Source organism: Lagopus muta, chromosome 3, assembly GCF_023343835.1.
Source record: "Lagopus muta isolate bLagMut1 chromosome 3, bLagMut1 primary, whole genome shotgun sequence".
Classification (NCBI taxonomy): Eukaryota; Metazoa; Chordata; class Aves; order Galliformes; family Phasianidae; genus Lagopus; species Lagopus muta.
In genome coordinates this window covers 88,453,119-88,474,728 of record NC_064435.1, presented here as the reverse complement: position 1 = coordinate 88,474,728, position 21,610 = coordinate 88,453,119, and the positions used below count along the sequence as shown (strand labels likewise).

The 21,610-nt window shown below is 37.7% G+C and overlaps 1 protein-coding gene across 1 annotated transcript; it reads left to right on the top strand.

Annotated features, from left to right (window-relative positions):
• Positions 1-8,541: 8,541 nt before the first annotated feature.
• Positions 8,542-19,378, top strand: PRL (prolactin). The gene is made up of 5 exons (XM_048940693.1): positions 8,542-8,730; positions 10,229-10,410; positions 11,216-11,323; positions 12,703-12,882; positions 14,855-19,378. Exons 1-5 carry the CDS (start codon positions 8,703-8,705, stop codon positions 15,044-15,046), a joined length of 690 nt encoding a protein of 229 aa, XP_048796650.1. The 5' UTR covers positions 8,542-8,702; the 3' UTR covers positions 15,047-19,378.
• The last annotated feature ends 2,232 nt before the right edge of the window (positions 19,379-21,610 follow it).

Genomic DNA, 21,610 nt, shown 5'->3' with positions numbered 1-21,610 from the left:
TAGGCACTTCTGGTGATGACAGTGCCATGACATTTCCATGATGACTGTGCCCTCAACTTTGTAAATCCCAGAAGCTTAGGTTACAGACTGAGGACTTAGGAAATGAGTAAGAAATCTCTAAAGGAGAAAAGCTGTGATTAGATGCAAATATATTCATTAGAGAAGAGATTGAACAGAAATGCATCTTCCATTTTTTAATGAATTTTTAAACACAGAAATGTACTGAAGGTGTGCAATTTAATGTATTTGACCTTTTAAGGAGTTGTTAGCAGTGTTTGCTACCAAAGGCTTTCATGACTGTATTTTTTTTTTTTTCTGTTTAAAAATGTTTACTTTAAACAACTCCTCAGATGTATAGGATTTTTTATTAACAATCATTTCTTTCTTCTTTGCTGCTATTATTCTCTGCAAACGCAGCTACTGTTTGTGAGTATTAAAGACATAGTACCTTGGGATAGCTGACAGTCTCTGCATAGAACACATGGACTGTGCCTGCTGTGAACATTTGTATAGATTTCCACACATCTTTCACCTTACAGCACACATTTCTTTTTAATACCCTGGAATATACAGTCACAGAATAACCCCTCTCAACGTTTCTTCCCCTAAGAAATCATTTAAGCTTTGAGAAGAATTTGAATGCCAAAGCAATTTCATCTGTTTTCCAAGTATTAATTACTAGCCTGTGTTTAATAAATATGACAAGCTTAATTGATAAAATAGTTGTAATGAGACACTGAGCAAGAATTTAAGCTCCAAATTTCCTATGGATCACAAGATTCCTGCTACATACATACCTCATTCCTTCAATTAAAAAAAAAAAACACAACATATATATTTATTTTTATGTATTTGTTTTAGAGATGGTAACAAGAAAATGAAGAGGAAAAACTTAATTAGATTTTGGAATCAGTAAGAGAAACACCTGATGTTGAATATTTCTTGAAATATGAAGTATGAACTTAAGGTCACATTTTTTCCATATCACCTCTATCCCATTATGAAATTGAGAATTTCAAGTAGCAATATGAATTCCTCCTTCCGATAAGAGCACAACTAAGACTGAAATCCTCTCAAAGAAGCAAGAATGTCAGCTTTGACCTCTGCCTGCTTTCAGCTAATATCACATCCACCCTCCCAACCCCATAAATTTTTCTTCTCACTTTTCCTCTTCTCTCAGTCTTTACATATATACCAAAAATTATCTGACCAAAGAGTACTTGACATAGGAAGAACAACGATCTTTAGGAAGTGATTATTCTAAAACTCAGGACAAAATCCCCATGTGCTATTTCAGGATACAATCAAACACTACATTCTAGAACAAAAGCATATTTACCACAATCCTTGAAAATACTTACCTACTGAAATATGCTCGAAACCTCCATGCACACTTCACTGCTTTTTCCAGTGTATTTGTAATTAAAAAAAAAAAAAAAAAAAAAAAAAACCTCTTACTTTTACAGACTCTAGTTCTCAAAGCAGTTAAGAAAATGTTTTTTTCAGTGGTGCATTTATCCATAGAATTAAAAATATGCAAATAAACTGGGTTCTTCTTTCCTCTGTTTCCCACTTGTTAGCAGTAAAATTGCAGCTTCCTGATGGCAATTTCACTCTTTATTACTTTTTATTTAAAAATGTGTCATACAAATATAATTCTTAAAACAATAACAGTAATTACCTAGTCCACTAGTGAGTTCCACTGTGGCATGCCTAAGTAAATTCTTGAAACTTGTTCTACTTTATACTAAAGAATGCAATCAGTTGAAATCAGGGTTTTATGCAAAATAGCTCACTGATCATAGCAGAATGTAGTCATTAAAAATAAATTAAGAGATAAAACCAAATTTATGGGAAAATAAGCAAAATGTACAGACTTTTTAATCACTCCATCTTCCTTTTTTTGGGGTTATGTTCAGTATGCCTCAGAAAGAAGCACATTTTTTTCTTGTATGTAAGAAAGAACATTAAAGTGAAGCTCTTATTAGCAGTAAATGCATCCAGTGGGTCAAAATGGGCAAATACTTAAATTATTGTAAAACTCTATTTGGAAAGGACTATGCCTTACAATTTTGGAAATCAATGTAACCTTGGCCAAGTGTATAAATCCACCATCCCAAAATGATAATTGGACTGAAATTTGACAGAAGAAGCTGGCACAACTTCTCAGATCCTCAAATGTACAGCGATGCTACCAGGAGTCTATTCAAAATATTTTCCCCCTTATTTCCCTTGTCTTTACTCTTAAAATCAATAACTTTTTAGCTCTGAAAAATGCAAACACTCAGCCAGCACAAGCTCACTCTACCATTTCAAATTTGTACAAAATTTGTGTAGAATAACCTTGTCATAGCAGATGTCAGATTCAGAGAATCATAGAATCACCAAGGTTGGAAAAAACCTGCAAGACCATCCAGTCCAAACGTCCGTTACCACCAATATTTCCCCGTCAAACGACCTTGCTTAGTACCATATCTAAATGTTACTTTAACTCCTCCAGGAATGGTGACCCTACCATCTTTGTAGGCAGCCTGATCCAGTGTCTGACCAGTCTTTCAGAGAAGAAATTTTTCCAATATCCAACCTGAACCTCCTCTGGCACAACATGAGGTCATTCCCTCTCATTCTATTGCTAGTTACCCAGGAGAAAAGGCCAACTCCCACTTTGCCACAACCTCCTTTCGGATAGTTGCAGAGACTAAAAAGGTCTCTGAGCCTCCTCTCCTCCAGACTAAACAAGCCCAATTCCTTCAGTCCCTTCTCATAAGACTTGTGCTCCAGAACACAACAGCTTCACTGCCTTTTCCATCTTTCACCAATCAAATAAACCTGGTATCAAATACCAAGCCAGCAAAAGTAGCATAACATAGTCTCTAGAAAATTCAGCTAGTGACATAATGCAGTTTTGTGTGATCCAGATCAAACTTACACTACCAGAAGTTCTGTGTCCAAGTCTGGGGCCTCCAGCACAAGAATGACATGGACCTGCTGAAGTGGATCCAGAGCAAGGTGCAAGGATGGTCAGAAAGCTGAAGAACTTCTCCTATGGAGACAGACTAAGGAGTTGGGGGTGCTGAGGCCAGAGAAGAGAGGGCTCTGGGGACACTTCATAGTAATAAAAGGAGGCATGCAAGAAAACTGGGAAAGGATTATTTGTCACAGAGTGTGGTGATAGGACAAAGAGTAGCATTAGTTCAAATTGGGTAGGATTAGGTTAGATATCAGAAGGAAATTTTTCACTGGGAGAGTGGAAAGATACTAAAACAAGTTGTCCAGAGAAGCTGTGGATGCCCCATCTCTGGAGGTGTTCAAGGCCAAGTTGAATGGGGCTCTGGGCAACCAGATCAAGTGGATAACAACTCTGTGTATGGCAGAAAGGTGTTGGAACTAGATGGTCTGTAAGGTTCCTTGCAACCCAAAATGTTCTGTGATTCTGTGATAGATTATTTGACAATATACAGATCAAACATAAGTGAACACAGAGACACACGCTGCAAACAACATCAAGATCAATATGCAGAAGCTAGCATTTGCTTTGCTTTTTGTTAATTGCACTGCTTTTTTTGTGATTATTTGCTGAAATCCTATCTGGAATTCACGCAATATTTCATGGTGCATTCGGCAGTATGTCATCATAGTGCCAATGCTAATAAATAATTTTTGAAACACGTTCTTCCATTTCCTTTTTATGTCTACTTCTGAAATCACAGCAGAACTTAAAAATAAACTGAAATTCTTCCAAAGATTTCCATCTTTTTTTCTCCATATGGAACAATTTTCCCTTATGTTCTTATCTATATTTTACCAGCAGATCTCTTCACATGCAGAGATCATGCTAAAAAATTGTCTAATATGCATTTTGCTGTATCTGCTGAAACAAACACTCAGGGAGAATGCTATTAAAATTCTCCTACTCCCTAGATAAAGAAGAGGGAGAGGAAAATCCCTTGTTTTACAGAATCTTTGGAAACCATTTGAATTTTGAATAACAATTTAATGGAAATTAGGGGGAGTAATTAGGAAAACAACAACAACAACAAAAACCCTACAACCAAAATCATTTGTCATTTGTAACTATCTAGATTGCAGATATACTGTTTACTTTCCTACTCAGATTATATTTTCCACATTCAAAACATTAAAGTTCTCTGAAGGTTTCTTTTTGATCCAGATCTAACATCTTTGTTTATTTCCAAAGTCAACCATTCAATTAAGTTGATTGGGTAACTTACTAAGCTATTCTACAAAAGGAAAACAAGAACTACATTTTCAGTATTCTTATTTTATTTCCGACTCCCATATGCAAATTAGGATTGCAGATCCTGTGCATCAGAGGAGTAAAATGTTCATAGAATGTAGAGAAATTTATTTGCAAATTCACTTTTGCATGCTCAGTCATCTGAATTCATAACACAGGGATCATCTTTTAAAAGCATAGCCAAAAATTTGGAGTTTCAAATTTCCGTTTAAACTCATGTTCTGTTATTAAATCTACTTTCAGCTCAGTCAAAAATAAAATCAAGTGGCATTTCCCACTTTTCAGTTCCCCTTCTTAAAAGGAAGCATCCCACAAAGAACCTGGAAAAGATCTTCCATTCTTCTGTGACAGCTATCAGTCAACCACAACAATTTTCATACCGCAAGAAATTCAATTAATATGTAAAATAGGATCAGAGTATTTGATCTTTCAGTACTTATCAGTAGATCTGAAACAAAATGTGACAGTCTAATGCATGGCCAGTCACGTGGTATGAGATGGGCAGATAGGATTATTGAGAAATGACCACAGAATGCTGTTTTCTGTAATACTGATACATGACATGTGATGCCTGTGAAGCTCTAGCAATGAGGTAAGACATAGTATGTAGGTCACTTCAAAAGTAATGTCTCCTATTTATTTATTTCCATGGAAACTACAACCAATACAAAGAGCACAATAATGCTATTTGATAGAAGAAAATCTCAGCTATGGATCACTGCTTTTCAACATAGTCACCACCATGAGCTATGCATTTTCATCATCCATGAACAAGAGCCTCCGTGTTGGTCTCGAAAAGTCTGCACCAGCAGAGCTGATTACTGGCCCTGTTGCCAGTGCTGAAACAAACCACCCACCACCTCACTGTGCTTACATGCACTGTTTGTTCAGCAAGCATCCATTAGTTGGTAACAATCTAATAATTTTGCTTCCATAAAAGCCTTTGAAAATAAAAGGAGCATGAAAATTTAGAAAATATCAATTCAATTAAATTCCTAAGGTAAAAGTGAAAGACAGAAGACAGAAACACACAGCTCTTCACAGCTATTCTGTATTAAGTTGTTCTAGGAAGATTCCCTTCTGGTTCTGATGCTTGTCTAGCTCTCTGCAGTGCTGTCCTGAGGTGTTCTCAGAATTAGGAGACTATTAGGAGCAAGGATCAGCTTCCTTTACCAAGTATCAGGGAACATTTTGGAGAACATAGGTACAGTTAAATCCTTTAGAGGACATAACCCAGAACCATTTTAAAAGGAAGAGGGGGGTTATTTTCAGCTACTTTTAATTAATATTTGGACCTATTTATTTTGTCATATTTTTCCTCTTGATCCTCTTCTCTCATCTTTGCTTTCTTTTCATACTAGCAAGGAACGTTATTTAAAATCTTTATTTAAAGTACAGGTCTGGGAATCTGGATTTTTTCCCTCTTCCTGTACAGCTATGAATAAGCATCTTAACCTCTACATTAGTTCTCACACCTGATAAAAGAAATTTACCTTTACATTTACGTACTTTGTAGAGAGTTTCTTCTGTCCTTCTGCCAATGATTCTTAACTGCTGAGAATTTTATTCCATTCATGTTTGTAAAGCATTTCAGGATGAAAGGCACAAGAGAAAAGCAATGTATGTAATTATGTGGTGGAATAATTTAATTAAAACATCATGCAATGGTTTAGTATAAATTATACTATGATCTACATTTAGGGTATTTGTATCCCTTTTATAGAGCACGAGACAGGCTTTTCTAGAACTTAAGTCACATGAGTATCCTAACTTTAGTTGATGCTTCTTCCTTCAATAATTGTAGAGGGACCCAGGCATTTTACCTCCTGCCTTTGTGAATGCCTTCTTTTGTTATCTAATCCCTGATATTAATGAAGTCTGTGTTTTATTTTGGCATTACTTATCAACTCCTCAGAATGAACAAGTAAAGCAAAGTGGTAAATGAAAGAGCAAAGGGTGAGTTGAGAAATACTTGTTCTTTTACTCACAGAACTCCTCTCACGTTATAAGACACAAGGATTTTTCAGTCTTATCTGTAATATCTTGGGTAGAGAAGATGAATTAAATCAAGAGCACAAACCATGTGTCTGTGGTTTAGAAGACAGCTATCTTTCCACCATCCATTCTAGTGTTTTGGCTGTGGCTCTGTTCTAAGTGCCTTGATCAGATTAAACTTATCTCAGCTGGAGGCAACTACTTCATGTACTCAGTAAAGCCTCAATTTCCAAATCAGACCCAGCCTCTGAACAGAACAAACTGTTCTAGAAATCATCCTAGATCTGAGAAGATATACACTACTTACTACCAGTTCTCGTTTACTGCTGAAGCATCTCCCTTTATTGCTTTCCAGTGGCTGTCTTCCATGCTTTACCCCCTGAATCATAGAATCATAGGGGTTGGAAGGCACATCCTGGAGGTCACCGAGTCTAAAGTCCCATGCTGATGCAGGTTCCCTATAGTAGGCTGTACAGGAAACTGTCCAGGCAGATTTTGAGTATCTCCAGAGGAGACTCAACAATCTCTCTGGGCAGCTTGTTCCAGTGCTCTGTCACCCTAAAAGTAAAGTTTTTTCTAATGTTCATATGGAACTTCCTGTGTCTATGTCTAGACTTATGTCTAAGACTATGCCCATTGCCCCTTGTTCTGTCACTTGGCACCAACAAAAAGAGCCTGGACCCATTCTCATCCCTTTAGATATCTATAAGCATTGATGAGATCCACTCAATCTTCTCCAGGTTGTGTGACCCCAGGTCTCTCATCCTTTCCTCATAAGGGAGATGCTCCAGGCCCCCAGTCATATTTGTGGTCTCCCACTGAACTCTTTCCAGTAGTTCCCTGATTTTCTTACAGTGGGGGGCCCAGAACTGAGCACAGTACTCAAGATATGGCCTCATCAGGGCAGAGTAGAGAGGGAAAGTCACCTCCCTGAACCTGCCAACCACATTCTTTTTAATGCATCTCAAGATACCACCGGCCTTGTTGGCCACAAGGGCACACTGCTAGTCCATGGTCAACCTGTTGCCTACCAGGACATCTAGGTCTTCTCAGCAGAGTTCCTTTCCAGCAGGTCAGCCCCCAACCTGTACTAACACAAGCAGTAAGAAAGGTCTACCTTTTTTCTCCTTTCATAGAATCACAGAATTGTAGGAGTTGGAAGGAACTTCCAGAGATCATCTAGTCCGACCACCCTGCCAAAGCATCACAGTAACACAGGAAAACGTCTGGTGGGTTTTGTTTATTACTGCTTCAAAAAGCACAGCCATAGTTACGAAATAATGGGAGATTCAGGATTATACACATACCTGTTCCACATGTACAGAACAAGTTGTCTAGAGGCAAGAAAATTCATTAACACTGTATACCTTATTCATTATGATCATCTAATTTAGAAGGTCTTTTCGTGGATAAATGCATCTGAGAAACAGATGAGAGATTACGCATTTGCTAACATATTCGTGCAGATGAACCTCACACAACAAGAAAACAGGGCCAACCTGCTGAAGCTAGGTTGCAGATTACCACAGACACATTAGATCAGGAATCAGATTCCACTGATTACGACAGCATATACTGTGATTATGGTGGACATGAACATCTTTTACGCAAAGAATTTTCATATATAGAAAATGATTTCATGGTTCAGGAGCTTTTAAAATAATGCTGATTTAATTACAAAATGTTTATGATTAAACAGTAAGCATACAAATTCTTCCTCTTTGTTGTTACAAATTATTACTTTTTAAATGACAACTGTCCCTATTTCTCAACTTATCCTTAATACCAGTTATATCATGATCCGTTGGTATATAATATCCTTTTTAGCTGTATGGAGACAAACACACAGAATGCTGTATCTGTAACACTACGTATAATAATGACCTGTCTTTCCAGAAGCCTCCATTCACATGCTCTGGATCAACTTCAGTACAATTCCTGTTGTTTCTCTTACTGTAGAAATTGCATTGTTTCCTTTCCAGAAATAGCTAGAATTTTAACATTGGAGGGTGAAGTGACAAGGAAGAAACAGAAGATATCTGCGGGCAGGGAGAACAACATTTTATAAACATAGAGGAGAACAGTCTCAGAATTGACAACTGGATCTTTCAAGGATCAGTGGCATTTGCAACTAATTCAAGGCAAAATTTTGGCTTTCTCTTCATCCAGCCATACTCAGCATCCCACAACTGAAATTGTTAATGAAATTTGCACTCACAGTTGTTTTTTTTTTCTTAAAAAAAAAAAAAAAAAAAAAAAAAGCAAGTATTGAATATGAATGTGGAAGAGAGGCAATTTGATGTTTGTAATTACCGAGGTAAACTCCACAACCTGCTGAATGTATGCAAACTGGACCCCGGATGGTGTATATAAATCTGACATGCAGAAAGTAAGAGCAGGTGTTGAGACTTCTTTCTGGTAGAGCAAGTCATCACAGAGAATCCCTACCATGAGCAACACAGGGGCTTCATTGAAAGGTAAGACTTTTGCTATTCACTGTCTGATAACTCCTATGTTCAGGTTTTGACTGAATTAAGAAGAAGCTGAAGGAAAACAATTCTAGAAACTAAGTTTTTCCAGCCTCTCTGTTTTCCAATAGTGGTGAAGCTTGCCTCCTCCTCAAATTTTAGTGTTCAGTCCTTGGAACTAGAAGGGAGCTTGATCCTCCCTTTATTCAGTCTTTGGTCTCTTGGATTACCTTTGAACTAAGCAGTGTCACAGAAAATTGACTTGAAGGATCTGATACACGCACACAAAAGACTGGACTCTAACTGCTCCACTACTCACAACACTGGTCAGAAGGCAATGACTTAAAGTCATCATCCACAGAGTACAGAAGCAATTGGATCATTTTGAAGTAAATGATTTCATAATCACTTTTAACTTTCTAAGCCAACAAGTCTTGAGTTTTCTTGTTCATAGAATAATTCCCCAGAACACTGTTCTAACCGGAGGAGATCATTCATGGAGGAGGAGAATATTTTACTTCAATATTGTGTAAATGGGCACACATTTCTTGAACTGAGAGCTAGAAAGAAATCCATCATGTGATAGCATGAGGGACAGTTCTCGTGATTTATAGAGTATATTTGAACTTTGACTTGAGAGTGAATATAGTGAACCAATGCATGTAGCAGGTCAATTTTGAGAACCAAAACTCAGAGCACAAAACGGTATTCTTTGAATAATTACACCCATTTACCAAATATTTGCTTTTAAAGTTTTCTATTGTTTTTCTCTGCATATTTTGTTTTGCTGAATTGAAAACTTGACACTGTTATTATTAAAACTTTTTAGCAGATGAAGTTCTGTCTCTTAGGTAATGAGAAGGCCCTTGTATCAGTTTCAGAAGTTCAGGAGAAAAGTTGAATATTGCCTGTTCTCTCTAGTAGTAGGTAATTTAGGGTTAAATTCTAAATAGCAAAGCAGCACAAATGCTGGAAGTCTTCTGAAAGAACTCCCAGGACAATCAAAACCTTTAAAAAGTGACCTAACCGCCTTCCCACAAAATTAATTTGAATTCCAAATGTTTGCAAAGAAGGAAAGGACCTGTGGGAGGAAGAGAGAAAACCAAAGCAAAAAAAAAAGAGAGAGAGAAAGAGAGAGAGAGAGAGAGTAATCTACTTTCTAAAGAAGTTTGTTTTTCTTTCTTTCATTTATCATTACATAATAAAGTCAAGCACAATAGATAGAGATTTTGGAATACACTGTACCGTAACACAGGTTACCATGTCTCCTCAAACTCTGTAGAAAGTTCTGCTGTACAGGTAGGATGATGGAGGGTAGAAAGAATAATCTAAGGACAGTGCTTTCATCTTCTGTTTATTTTCAAGAGTCAGCACATCGGATACTCTGAGCCATGTGGCTGAGCAAAGCCAACATCCCTGCATGCTGATCATTTGCCTCTGACAGCTATTTCCAAATGCTTGCTTGCGTCAATATGTTCCCATTTTGGTTTGTTCCAAACCTGAACAGGTTTGTTGCTGGCGGTTCTTCTGGTGTCCAACATGCTTCTGACCAAGGAAGGAGTGACCTCCTTGCCAATCTGCTCCAGTGGATCTGCCAACTGCCAAGTTTCCCTTGGGGAGCTTTTTGATCGGGCAGTTAAACTTTCGCACTACATACACTTCCTCTCTTCAGAAATGTTCAATGAATTTGTAAGTACTTTCAATTTTCCTGAGAGTGAGAACATGCAAAATCCAGTTCAGTATTTGTTGAGCACAAACATATTCATATATGAAACTTTTAAGTACGTAAACAAATATGACTGCGGCATAGACAGGGATCATAGAATCATAGAATGGCTTAGGTGAGAAGGGATCTTAAAGATCATCAGACTCTGACCCCACTGCTATGGGCAGGGCTGCCAACCACTAGATCAGGCTGCCCAAGGCCTCATCCAACCTGAGCTTGAACGCCTCCAGGTGTATTATGCTTTCATAATATAGTCCTAAAGGTGGCTTACAGTGCTGGCCATTGCTAAGATCCCCAACATTCTAGTAAAAGATACAACTTTCCTATCATTCGTTATGTATGAAACAAGTTTGTGTTTCTTTAACTATAAATACTCACCTGAAACTTCTGACCTTTACAGAATAAAAGTAGTGATAGAATCACAGAATCACAGAATCGCTCAGGTAGGAAAAGACCTTCAAGATCATTGAGTCCAACCAGAACTTAACCATAGTACCCCAACTAACAACCCTCTGCTAAATCATGTCCCTGAGCACCACATCCAAATGGTTTTTAAACACATCCAGGGATGGTGACTCAACCACCTCCTTGGGCAGCCTATTCCAGTGCTTCACAACCCTTTCTGTAAAGCAGTTTTTCCTGATACCCAACCTAAGCCTCCTCTGGTGCAACTTGTGGCCAAAAGCAATGGAACAACAATAGGTTAGTATAGTGTTTGAATTGCAGCTCTTATTTATATCAAAAATACCTCTCCTTTATGATCTGCAGGATGAACGCTATGCTCAGGGTCGGGGTTTCATTACAAAAGCTGTTAATGGCTGCCACACTTCCTCCTTAACCACTCCTGAAGATAAGGAGCAAGCACAGCAGATTCACGTAAGTCCTACATCTAATGCCAACGACTATGAGATGAAGTGTGGGGAAAAAAAAGAGGGAGGAAAAAGACTAGAGAGGGAGCAGGCAGAGAGAGAGGGAAGTCAGATTTTTTAGAATGAAATAAAGCCAGAAAGAGGAAACCTCCAAAAAGCCAAGACATCTGCAGATGTTAAGTTTCAGACTATACAGAATATACAAGACCAGTGACTCATTTTTCTGTATGTTGCTTTCAGACATTGCATCTTACTTCCAATTACAACCTAACCTCATGGAGCAAAGCCAGTTATTGTGCTTCTACAGTATTCAGAATGCTACAAGCTCTGAACATTATTTTAAAACACTTTATATACAAGTGTAACAAACATAAAAATACATTGGCGATATAGTGAATATTGTATGTAGGCAAAGGAAAATGGTTTACTGGAACTGAAGACACTGACATTACCTAGAAAATGCTAAATACATATTTTTGCAGTTAACAGAAGGCAAAAATGGTCACATCATCATTCAAAGACAGAGACCTTAGTGTAAAATACTGCAAACTACTTGCAAAGAGAAACCTGTACGTACGTCAATTAAATAATGACAGACTTAAAAATGAAGATAGTCTTGTTCAGCCTATGCTCACAGATAAAATTTGAAAATACCCTGGAGGAAAAAAAAAAAGTAAGCACAGGTGTATGAATGTGAATGTTTCAGGGAGAAATTTTTATCAGTTTCACAGCAGTAACAGCCTTGCAGTGCCAGTATAACCATCTGGGTATATAAAAAGTCTGGTTGTGTTCAGATGCAGAGTATCCAGCAAAGAAAAAATGGTTGAACATTACCATAACCATAAGCTTTATGAATTTTCATTTGCCCACAAGGAAGAACAATTTTCAAAATCAGAGAGCTATTGCTAGAAGCACCGTTGTTCAAAGGGGAAGGCAGATGAGTTATGCAGAAGTAATAAAAGCTATTTAGTGGTTAACAATAATTTCCATTTTCCATTCCATACTAAAATAAATGAAAATCGTTGGATTATAAATTGTTCATTAAAATCAGATAAAATTTTTCACTTTTTTTTTCCAGGGTTTTGTTTTGTTTTGTTTTGTTTTGGCAGAGACATGAAATATAGTTCTGCCTACTAGTTTGTAAAGTGGAGAGGGTTTATAGATATTTTCCATACAATTACTGTAACTGTACTAATATTGCACACAATAACAACAGCGACATATATCAAAAATTGCACTGAGATATCTAAGATAGGGCTGCAGGGAGCAGTCAATGGAGTAAATTCCCAAATTTCTGCATTTGAGGACATTGCTTTAGTTGCCTCCTAATGCTGCCAGCATATAGCCTTCCTATTTTAACTACCTTTTCTTAACATGGATAACCAGCATGAAGAGCTACTGAATTTGATACTGGGAGTGCTGCGTTCCTGGAATGATCCCCTGATCCATCTGGCCTCTGAAGTGCAAAGAATCAAAGAAGCTCCAGATACCATCCTCTGGAAGGCTGTAGAGATTGAGGAGCAAAACAAGAGGCTTCTAGAAGGAATGGAGAAAATAGTTGGGCGGGTAAGTATTAGGTCCTTACAGTCCTTACAGTCTATTGATGTAAAGAAGCCATGTGCAGTGACTGGATCTCTCTACTTGGAAGAGGAAAGAGAACAGTACACAAGAAGGGGGGGCGGAGGGGGGGGGGGGGGGGGGAAGGGAGATAAGATAGCTGAAAAGTTCTCAGATTCAGCTATAACTTTTTCTGCCCTCTTGTGATTTCTAAAAAGAGAACATGATGCGATTGTACAGCATAAAACAACATAATTCTCAGTCCTGCTGCAAGAGAAGGTGTGATCATCAGAACTGGAAACCTTCATTCCATCTTTGGGCATTTTTGATTTTCAAATTTGTGAAGCATGTGTCTGTGTTTTTTCACATAGTGAAAAACATCCACATCCACACAGTGATTTTTCACATCCACATAGTGATGGGTGTTTATAAGCTTATTTCTATTTGTATGCATGTAGATATTGTGTATAGCTTTTGGAAATGGACAGTATGTTTAGGACTGTTCTGGACGTCTGGCCTATTGTGATGGTAAATAACAAAGTCCTACCAGTCTGGTTCAGTCTCCAGTTCCACTACACTGGTTCTTTGGAACTATGAGTCTGACTTGGTTCCCCCTATGCTTGGAGACTTAGAAAACAAGCCTGTTGTTTGACAAAAGCCAAAGTCGAATACTCCTTGTTATCAGCAATTGATCAAAAAAGCTTTCTTGAATAAAATTAACTCTGGCCTGTTTATTTTTAAAGAGGCCCTCGGCAGTTCCTATACATCATTCTGTCAGTGAGCTATATGTTAATAGGAAGTTCTCAGTTCACCAGCTTTTGCTTTAGAGCAACTGAATAGCATTAAGAGCACCACCATCCCTGTATCTACCATCTTCTGCTGGGATACACATCGTTTCTCTCTTTTATTTTGATGTCTATTTTACTCAGAAACCTTCTCCCATTCAGGCCACAAATGCATTTATCAGTGTAATCAAGTACATCTCTATCCCATATCCAGGTGTAAAAAGGTGGGGATCCAAGACAACAGCAGAAGACAAGCGCTGCTACAGTTGTACTGTCACCACCTTCTCATTCACAATATTTACTGAAGAAAGAGGTAGAAGACAAGATTGGAAAATTCATTAGTGTCAAACATGTTTTTGAGTGATTGCAGACCTATTTTTCTTTATTATTTCTTTTTTTTTTTTTCCCCATTTGCTTAAACTAAGTGAAAGAAGTTTCACAGATATTCTGCTGTATGCATTCACAAAACATAGCTTATGAAAAATAAGATCCACCAGTACCACTAAGCACAGATTTCCTTCCTCCTATGAAGGGTAGATTTCTGTGATGTGAGAAAATGAATTATTGCCTCTTTCAAAAGAGAAGACTTAAACCAATCTTCACCTTGGATTCTAGCTCATTACGCAAGTTCCTACACGCAGCTTTCTAGCATTAGAGGTCACTGTATCAGTCACAGCTTTTATTGTCTTTCTGTTTTTTCTTTAGTGGTATACAAAAATGAGAGATTTGCCTGGTAGCACGTTCTACAAGGCTGCATGTATCTGAGAGACCACCTAAGAGACGCACTGAGGCAAAGCTGGAGACACAAAGAAGTTCTAAGAACAAGTGCTTACAATGACTTTAAGGTGGAGGAAGCCAAAAAGAGATGCCACTGATGAATCCAGGCACAAAGGAAGGTTTGATTTATCTGCAAAGTCTAATTCCATTAGACATTGCTAACAAACTAGATCTAAGAACACTGACAGCTAAGCTTACAAATATTAAGGAAATAAACTGAAATATCTGGTGGAAATTCAATCAAAATCTGCTTGAGGATATATGGAACACTATACAGAACAAAGGGAGCCAGAACAGGAAACACTTTACAAGCTGTACACTATTAACTAGCGTTCCTCAAGGCCAATATTTCTTAATTCTCTGTTCTACACCCAGTCAGATTGATTATCATCTCTTACAGTACGATTATGTCTCTCTAGATGCATTCTGGCGATGCTGGAAATGAAGTTTTCTCTCAGTGGGACGGCCTTCCATCCCTGCAACTCGCTGATGAGGACTCCAGACTCTTTGCTTTTTACAACCTGCTGCATTGCCTCCGCAGAGATTCCCACAAAATCGACAACTATCTTAAAGTCTTGAAGTGCCGCCTAATCCATGACAACAATTGCTGAGTACCTCTGGGCTGCATCACTCACTGCAACCATTCCTCATGGTGTTCTTGTTGCTTTGCCACTTTTCACTGCGAACTTTATGGAGAGCCACGTTGTACGGCACCAGGATCATCAGTAACTTTCAGGCATGCTTGTGTGAATTCTGGCTGCAACTATTAGTGCCGTTTATCTTTGTGTTTAAAATGCTGTAAGTCACTTGTATAACAAGAATAAACTTCTCTGCCTAATTTCCTCACTTAGTAGCATTTCACTGATAAGTAGATGATGTAGATACAAATAAAAATATTATTAAATTCAAAATCACGTAAAATCAAGTAGTATCCATGAACAAAAAAATAGCTGGGATGGCTTACACCTCTAGCAAAACCTTTTCCTTTTGGATCTCATCTCCAACTACTGATAAATGACAGGATATCTTGCTTTCATTTCTTTCTTCATGACTTTAAAAACAGGGAACAAAAGAGATAGGACATCAAAGCAAAATATTCACCTATCACACTAAATTACCCTAGACTGAAAGTATGGGCTGAAATGCAAGATATGCTGATACATGTTTTCAATCAGGTACAAAAACTGCCTTGAGTAGGGGACAGAAACGTAAGAAAGCCTGGCTAACAGAGCCACTGATTCCATATGCAGTGTACAGAGCATGAAGACACATCTGGAATTTTAAGAGCAGATCCATATTTCTCTATTGACTGTCTGGGGAAAAAAGCATTTCCAAAGGAAATCTCATTACTTTAAGTGACTACCTGAGGGCAAAAGGAACCAATAGGTTTCAACTAGTAGGTCCCAGTAGGAAGTGCAAGGCATCCAGTCAGGATCTTATCCACCTACTCTCCACATTCCTCACAAGTGATGTGGTGGTTGCAGATGCCCAGAAAACTTTCTAGCTATAAACAGGCATTAGCTGAGCTAAACTGTCTGCTGTCCTGAATCCAAAGCATCTCCATTCATTTTGTACTTAGTCACACCCAGTTTTCAAAGTTTGCCTTTTGAAACACAATTAAAGCATCATAAAATAACAAAATTAGCACAGCCCTAGTAGTTATTTACCTCTATATAAATGCCCATATACACAAAATGTACGCAGTAATAAATAGGCACTATGTAAATAATGTGTAAGAGATCAGATAATACAAACAGCTGAAAAGGTTTGTTTTTAACCATCTTCAAAAGGGATAAAATAATACTTGCAATTGTAATCATATCTATGCATACACATATGTTTATTATAGTCTTTTAATCTGTTCAAGTTTTCAATTACTGATTTCTTCAGACTTTATCTGGGTAAGTGTAAACCAAGCCCATTTTTAATGTAGGCAAAACCATTTGCACAGCAAATTCCTTGTTAGACAGTCACAACAGACAACTTTCATAAATTCCAAAATACACAACATTTGTGGCACACACAACAGCAGTTTAACAACGCACAGCTGTACATCAACACAATCATGGAAGCAAATGGTAAAATTTGCCAAGCAAAATGCAAGTGCCCAGACTGGAATTTAATGTGATAATAATATTTAATTTTCTTTTAAAATGCCAGTTGTTAAAAAAAAAAGAAGAAGAAGAAAAGAAGGAAAAAAAAAGCATTTTAAAGGGACAAAAAAAGAAGGAAAAACTCCTTTATAATTATCACAAGTGCTCAGAATTACAGTGTGAGTTCTTATTCAAAAGAAAACATGAATAATGGGACAGCTCTGTATTGAGCTGGAGAAATGATTATGTCTCACTGAGTAAACTCCTACCTCAAAATCTCTTTGCAATTCAAAAGCAACTTGATTAATAGGGCAGACATTCATAATTTTACACTTATATGACTAGATCTAAAACAATTACTTTCATCAACTGCCTAAAAATTACAGTGCTAAAACAATTGTTTAAAACTTGCATGCACTGGTTTTATTCAAGCTTGTTCTGGTACAAATATGTGTTTTTAATTTCATAAAGAAGGATAGAAAAGAACGGCGAAAAAAAGATTCTGAAGATCTGAAAAGCAAGTGTTTAGCTAAAGAGGTATTTAAAGCTGATTTGGTTAATATTCTGAGTCATCCCAGCTGTCATAGAGACAGAAAGCTGCTGAACCCCACGAGCACATTGAAAGCTACCCCCTTCATTGTCAAGTGGCACAGACAATGCCTCCAGAATGCAGTTGCTGCTCTGAATGTTCAGACCACAATACAGGCAATTGGCAATTCTCCTTTTTTCAGAAGCTAGTAAAGACAGTGCATTCTTATCTCACTGATACTTTGTTGATTCACACGCGTTTGTAAGACCTGAGCAACCATTGTCTTTCATCCAATAAAAACAGTTACGTAGCCAATCTCTTATTTTATACAGCAGTGAATTCACGGGCGTGTTATTTCAAAGTGAAAGAAACTGTGACCAATTAGTCAGAGTTTTATTCCAAATGTGTTAAATTCTAGATATGCAGAATTTCAGCATTCAAAACATCTAGTTTTCTGATTATTTATTCAATACCCAGACAGGTGATATTTAAATATCTGCTGCTTTATTTACTCCTGTCCATTTAAGATGGCTTAGCAACAGGAGTAAAGGCAAGGAAAGGTCCACATGGCTGAAATACAGGCTCAATTCTGGTTCCTTTAAAAATGATATTCAAGCTTCCACAGATGGCACTAAATTTTAGATAAGACCTCATGACATGAAATCTAAATGGTATGAAGGTCAAAGTAATTTATCACTGGGGGCATTTATCACTGCACACAACAGAGCAATAGGGATATGCAGAATGAAAATCTAACTTATATTCATGACTTGTATCCAGAGTCCAGGATTACAGCCAACCTTTGGATCAAACAAAGAATTTTACGGTTGATCTTAAAGCCAATAAGGGAAGATTAAACTGACGGTATTTGGCATTTGGAATCAGGTGTTGAACTAGTAATGTGAAAATCTTTTTAGTGCTTTTTTTTCCTTCTTTTTCTTAAGGTCCTAGAGAAAGCTTGCAATTGTTGAACTCCTATTAGGGAAAAAAAAAAAGAGACTTGGCAACTCACCTGTACAATACAGTTTACTTGCACAATATTATTTCAAAGGCAATCCGCAATGCTAGCAACAAGGGATAAACAAAACCACACACACCACCTACATTTAATTTCTGAACAACAGGAATTCTCCAAGGGCTACATTTTTAAACTGATTATGCTTATTATAAATTAAAAGTATATGAGCTACAAATTAAGTCAGAGATTTTAACGCAGTAATCATGCTTATGTATATAACCATAAAGTATAGAAATGAAAATACTGCAGTCATACATGGGAATAACACCACAGACACACATTTCCACTGAAATTATTGGATTTACTGACCTATGAAGCTACTTACACATGCCTGTTTGCATCTTGAGTTCTTAATGACCTGTGGCTGCAAATTATTTCAGGAAATCCTGAAGACTTAAACTGCCCTTCAAAATTCAATTCAATTGAAATTTAATACTGACTATCAATAGGTTTATACTAAGCAATAAAATGAGATTTTAAACTAGTTTTAAATATAGTAATACCTTTTTTGAAGTTTCCTATGCTGCTCCATCTTTCAGCAGTCTTTAGCAAGTTAAGTTTAAATAAACATCAATGTCTGAAAACACCAGGAACATCAACCATGGAGTTTTACCTTTTTTTTTTTCCTCCCCAGAGAACCCAGTGAAGCATAAATACACATAAATGTTCATCAAGAAAACTGATGTTCCTACTTACTCTATTTATGTTTCTATTTACAAATGACAATGACTATCAGCTAACATTACAACAACATCCACCATCCCTGGAATTGTACAGCTGTAATTAGAGACATTACTCCGTACTTGAGCACTAAAAAAATGTATATTTTCCGGCAGTAATTTTTCTTTTCATTTATTAGAATAGGAGGAGGAGATGAAAGCAGCTGGGTAACGGTGCTTAATGTTCACTTCACTGTATCTTTTCTTACTTATTTTTTTCACCACAACCGGAAGCGGTAAAAATTGTCCTGATTTTTGGTGAAAAAATGCTCAGAGCCTTCTCCCACTTTCTTTGAAATTTTGTTAATTTTTAAGGACTCAAGTACAGATTCTGTGGAATGTCAAGAAAATATAATGCCATTAAAGGATAGTAGAGAGACCACCTTTAAATCAGTAACTTTTTCATGCACTGGAAAAAAATCAAACCCTGTCACTTGCTTTGTCACTAATTCTTTTTATACTATAACATTTAGCATTTAAATCATTTGAGAAGCACTAGAATCTCATGCTAACACTCTGCCTTTGTGGGAAAAATAAGTTGTGATAGTATACTGCCCTCTAATTCACATGCCCAAAAAAGAACTGCAAGGTATCTCTCTTCCCCTTCCCCTTCCCTTTCTCCACTTCCCTTTCCCCCTCTCCTTTCCTTTTCCCTTTCCCTTCCCTTCTCTTTACTACCCCATTCCCTCTTAACTCTTCCTCAGTCCCCCCTCTCCCTTTCGCCTTTTTCCCTTCCCTTCCCTCCCCTCCCCTTCCCTTCCCTTCCCTTCCCTCCCCTTCCCTTCCCTTCCCTCCCCTCCCCTCCCCTCCCCTCCCCTCCCCTCCCCTCCCCTCCCCTTCCCTTCCCTTCCCTTCCCTTCCCTTCCCTTCCCTTCCCTTCCCTTCCCTTCCCTTCCCTTCCCTTCCCTTCCCTTCCCTTCCCTTCCCTTCCCTTCCCTTCCCTTCCCTTCCCTTCCCTTCCCTTCCCTTCCCTTCCCTTCCCTTCCCTTCCCTTCCCTTCCCTTCCCTTCCCTTCCCTTCCCTTCCCTTCCCTTCCCTTCCCTTCCCTTCCCTTCCCTTCCCTTCCCTTCCCTTCCCTTCCCTTCCCTTCCCTTCCCTTCCCTTCCCTTCCCTTCCCTTCCCTCTTCCTTTCCCTTCCTTTCCTCTTATTTCCCCTCTCTTCCCCATTCCCTACCTTTCCTTCTTCTACTCCCCAGAGTTCTTTTCTTGTTTGTTAGGGTGATATATCTCAGTATTGGCCAATACATACCTTTCTATATTTCTTCACCAATGCAGAGCATGAATGGTAACAAACTAAGTGAAAGGAGGATATAGAAACTGTCATGGTCACAGAAACACTTGGTCATTGGCTCAAGAACGGACTTACAGAGATGAATGTTCATTTCTTATCAACCGACACTGAGCCTCACTAAAAGTCCTGAGGAAGTGTCTTGGACCTTTACAGGAAACTCGTATATTTCACAACCATTTCAAAAATGATGGCAGAGACACTAGAAAAAACTCGTTCAAGTTCACTGCAAATATGTATCCCTATTTTATCCAGACAGCTATCAAAAAGTGCTTCAACAAGCATAACAACGAATTGCATTTACCAACAAGATTTTATAGAAGCAGTACCTCAAAAATTCACTTTTCCTGTCAAATATCAGCACACTAATTATGGGAACACTTTTCGTCTTTTAATAAATTACAGGCTTCATTACACTGAAGAGTACAGATCAATTATTAAATCACAAGTGACAATGTGAGTCATCAGAAATGCAAAGAGCTCTCACTCTAACATGTCAAAGAAACTATGAAGCTCATATCATTTGTATCAGACACCACATGTTGCAAAGGAGCTTGCAGAATACAAAATACACAACATACATGTACATTCAATTATTAGGAATTAGTTTGTGTGCTAAATGAGTAACTGTAAACATATTCCTATTCACTGATGGATTTTTTTTTCCTCACTATCAAGCTGACTACCTCCCTGCAGAATTCAGTGTTAAATGTATCAGGAGTTAGTGAAGCTTATTGCATTTTTACAGTATTATCAGAATACATAGACCCACAGTCATCAACCAGGCCACCGTCACAGTACCCTAACATGGCACAAAAAAAAGTGCCTCTGCAACAAGGTCCCACTCTGTTTACTTATAATTCAAGTAAGTAAGAAACAGGAATATAAAAAGAGTGGAATATAATACAGTTTTTCTGGCTTACCTTTCACTCTTTTGCTAAGGTAGCAATAATTCCTGTCATATATTGATATACTTTATTGCACTATCTTTGCTGACTTCAAGTTTGAAAGTACTGTAAATGGTTTGCAGGATTGGACCAATATTCATACATTAGAATAGGCTCTTTCTTTAGTTAGAAAATTGAAATAACAATAATCTTTCCAAGGAGCCATTCCTGGGAGATTTCCAGCCTGATGTCACAGACAACCATAGTTCATACAGCTCAAAAAAGTCTTCAAGCCTTTGGAAGCCTAACTAAAACCTCAACATTTGGATGTTCCAATATCCTGTAACTACAGCACATGTACTAAAACTTAATAAGACAAAAAGTACTTGAATTTATTTGATGTGCATAGGATCTTCTTGAGACCCATGCAATACAGATCAGAGATATTAATGTCAAAGGTAATGCAATAAACAGCTCAACAGTTCTTTAAAGTGGCTTTTATGCTACTCACAAGGAATTTCTTCTTCTGTGTCCCTCTTGCACTAAAGTAAGAAAATAAAAAAGGCTCTATTCTTTATCATCTTCACTGTATTAGAAAATTGTCTCTCAAGGGCCACATGAAGGAAGAGAGTGCAATGTAT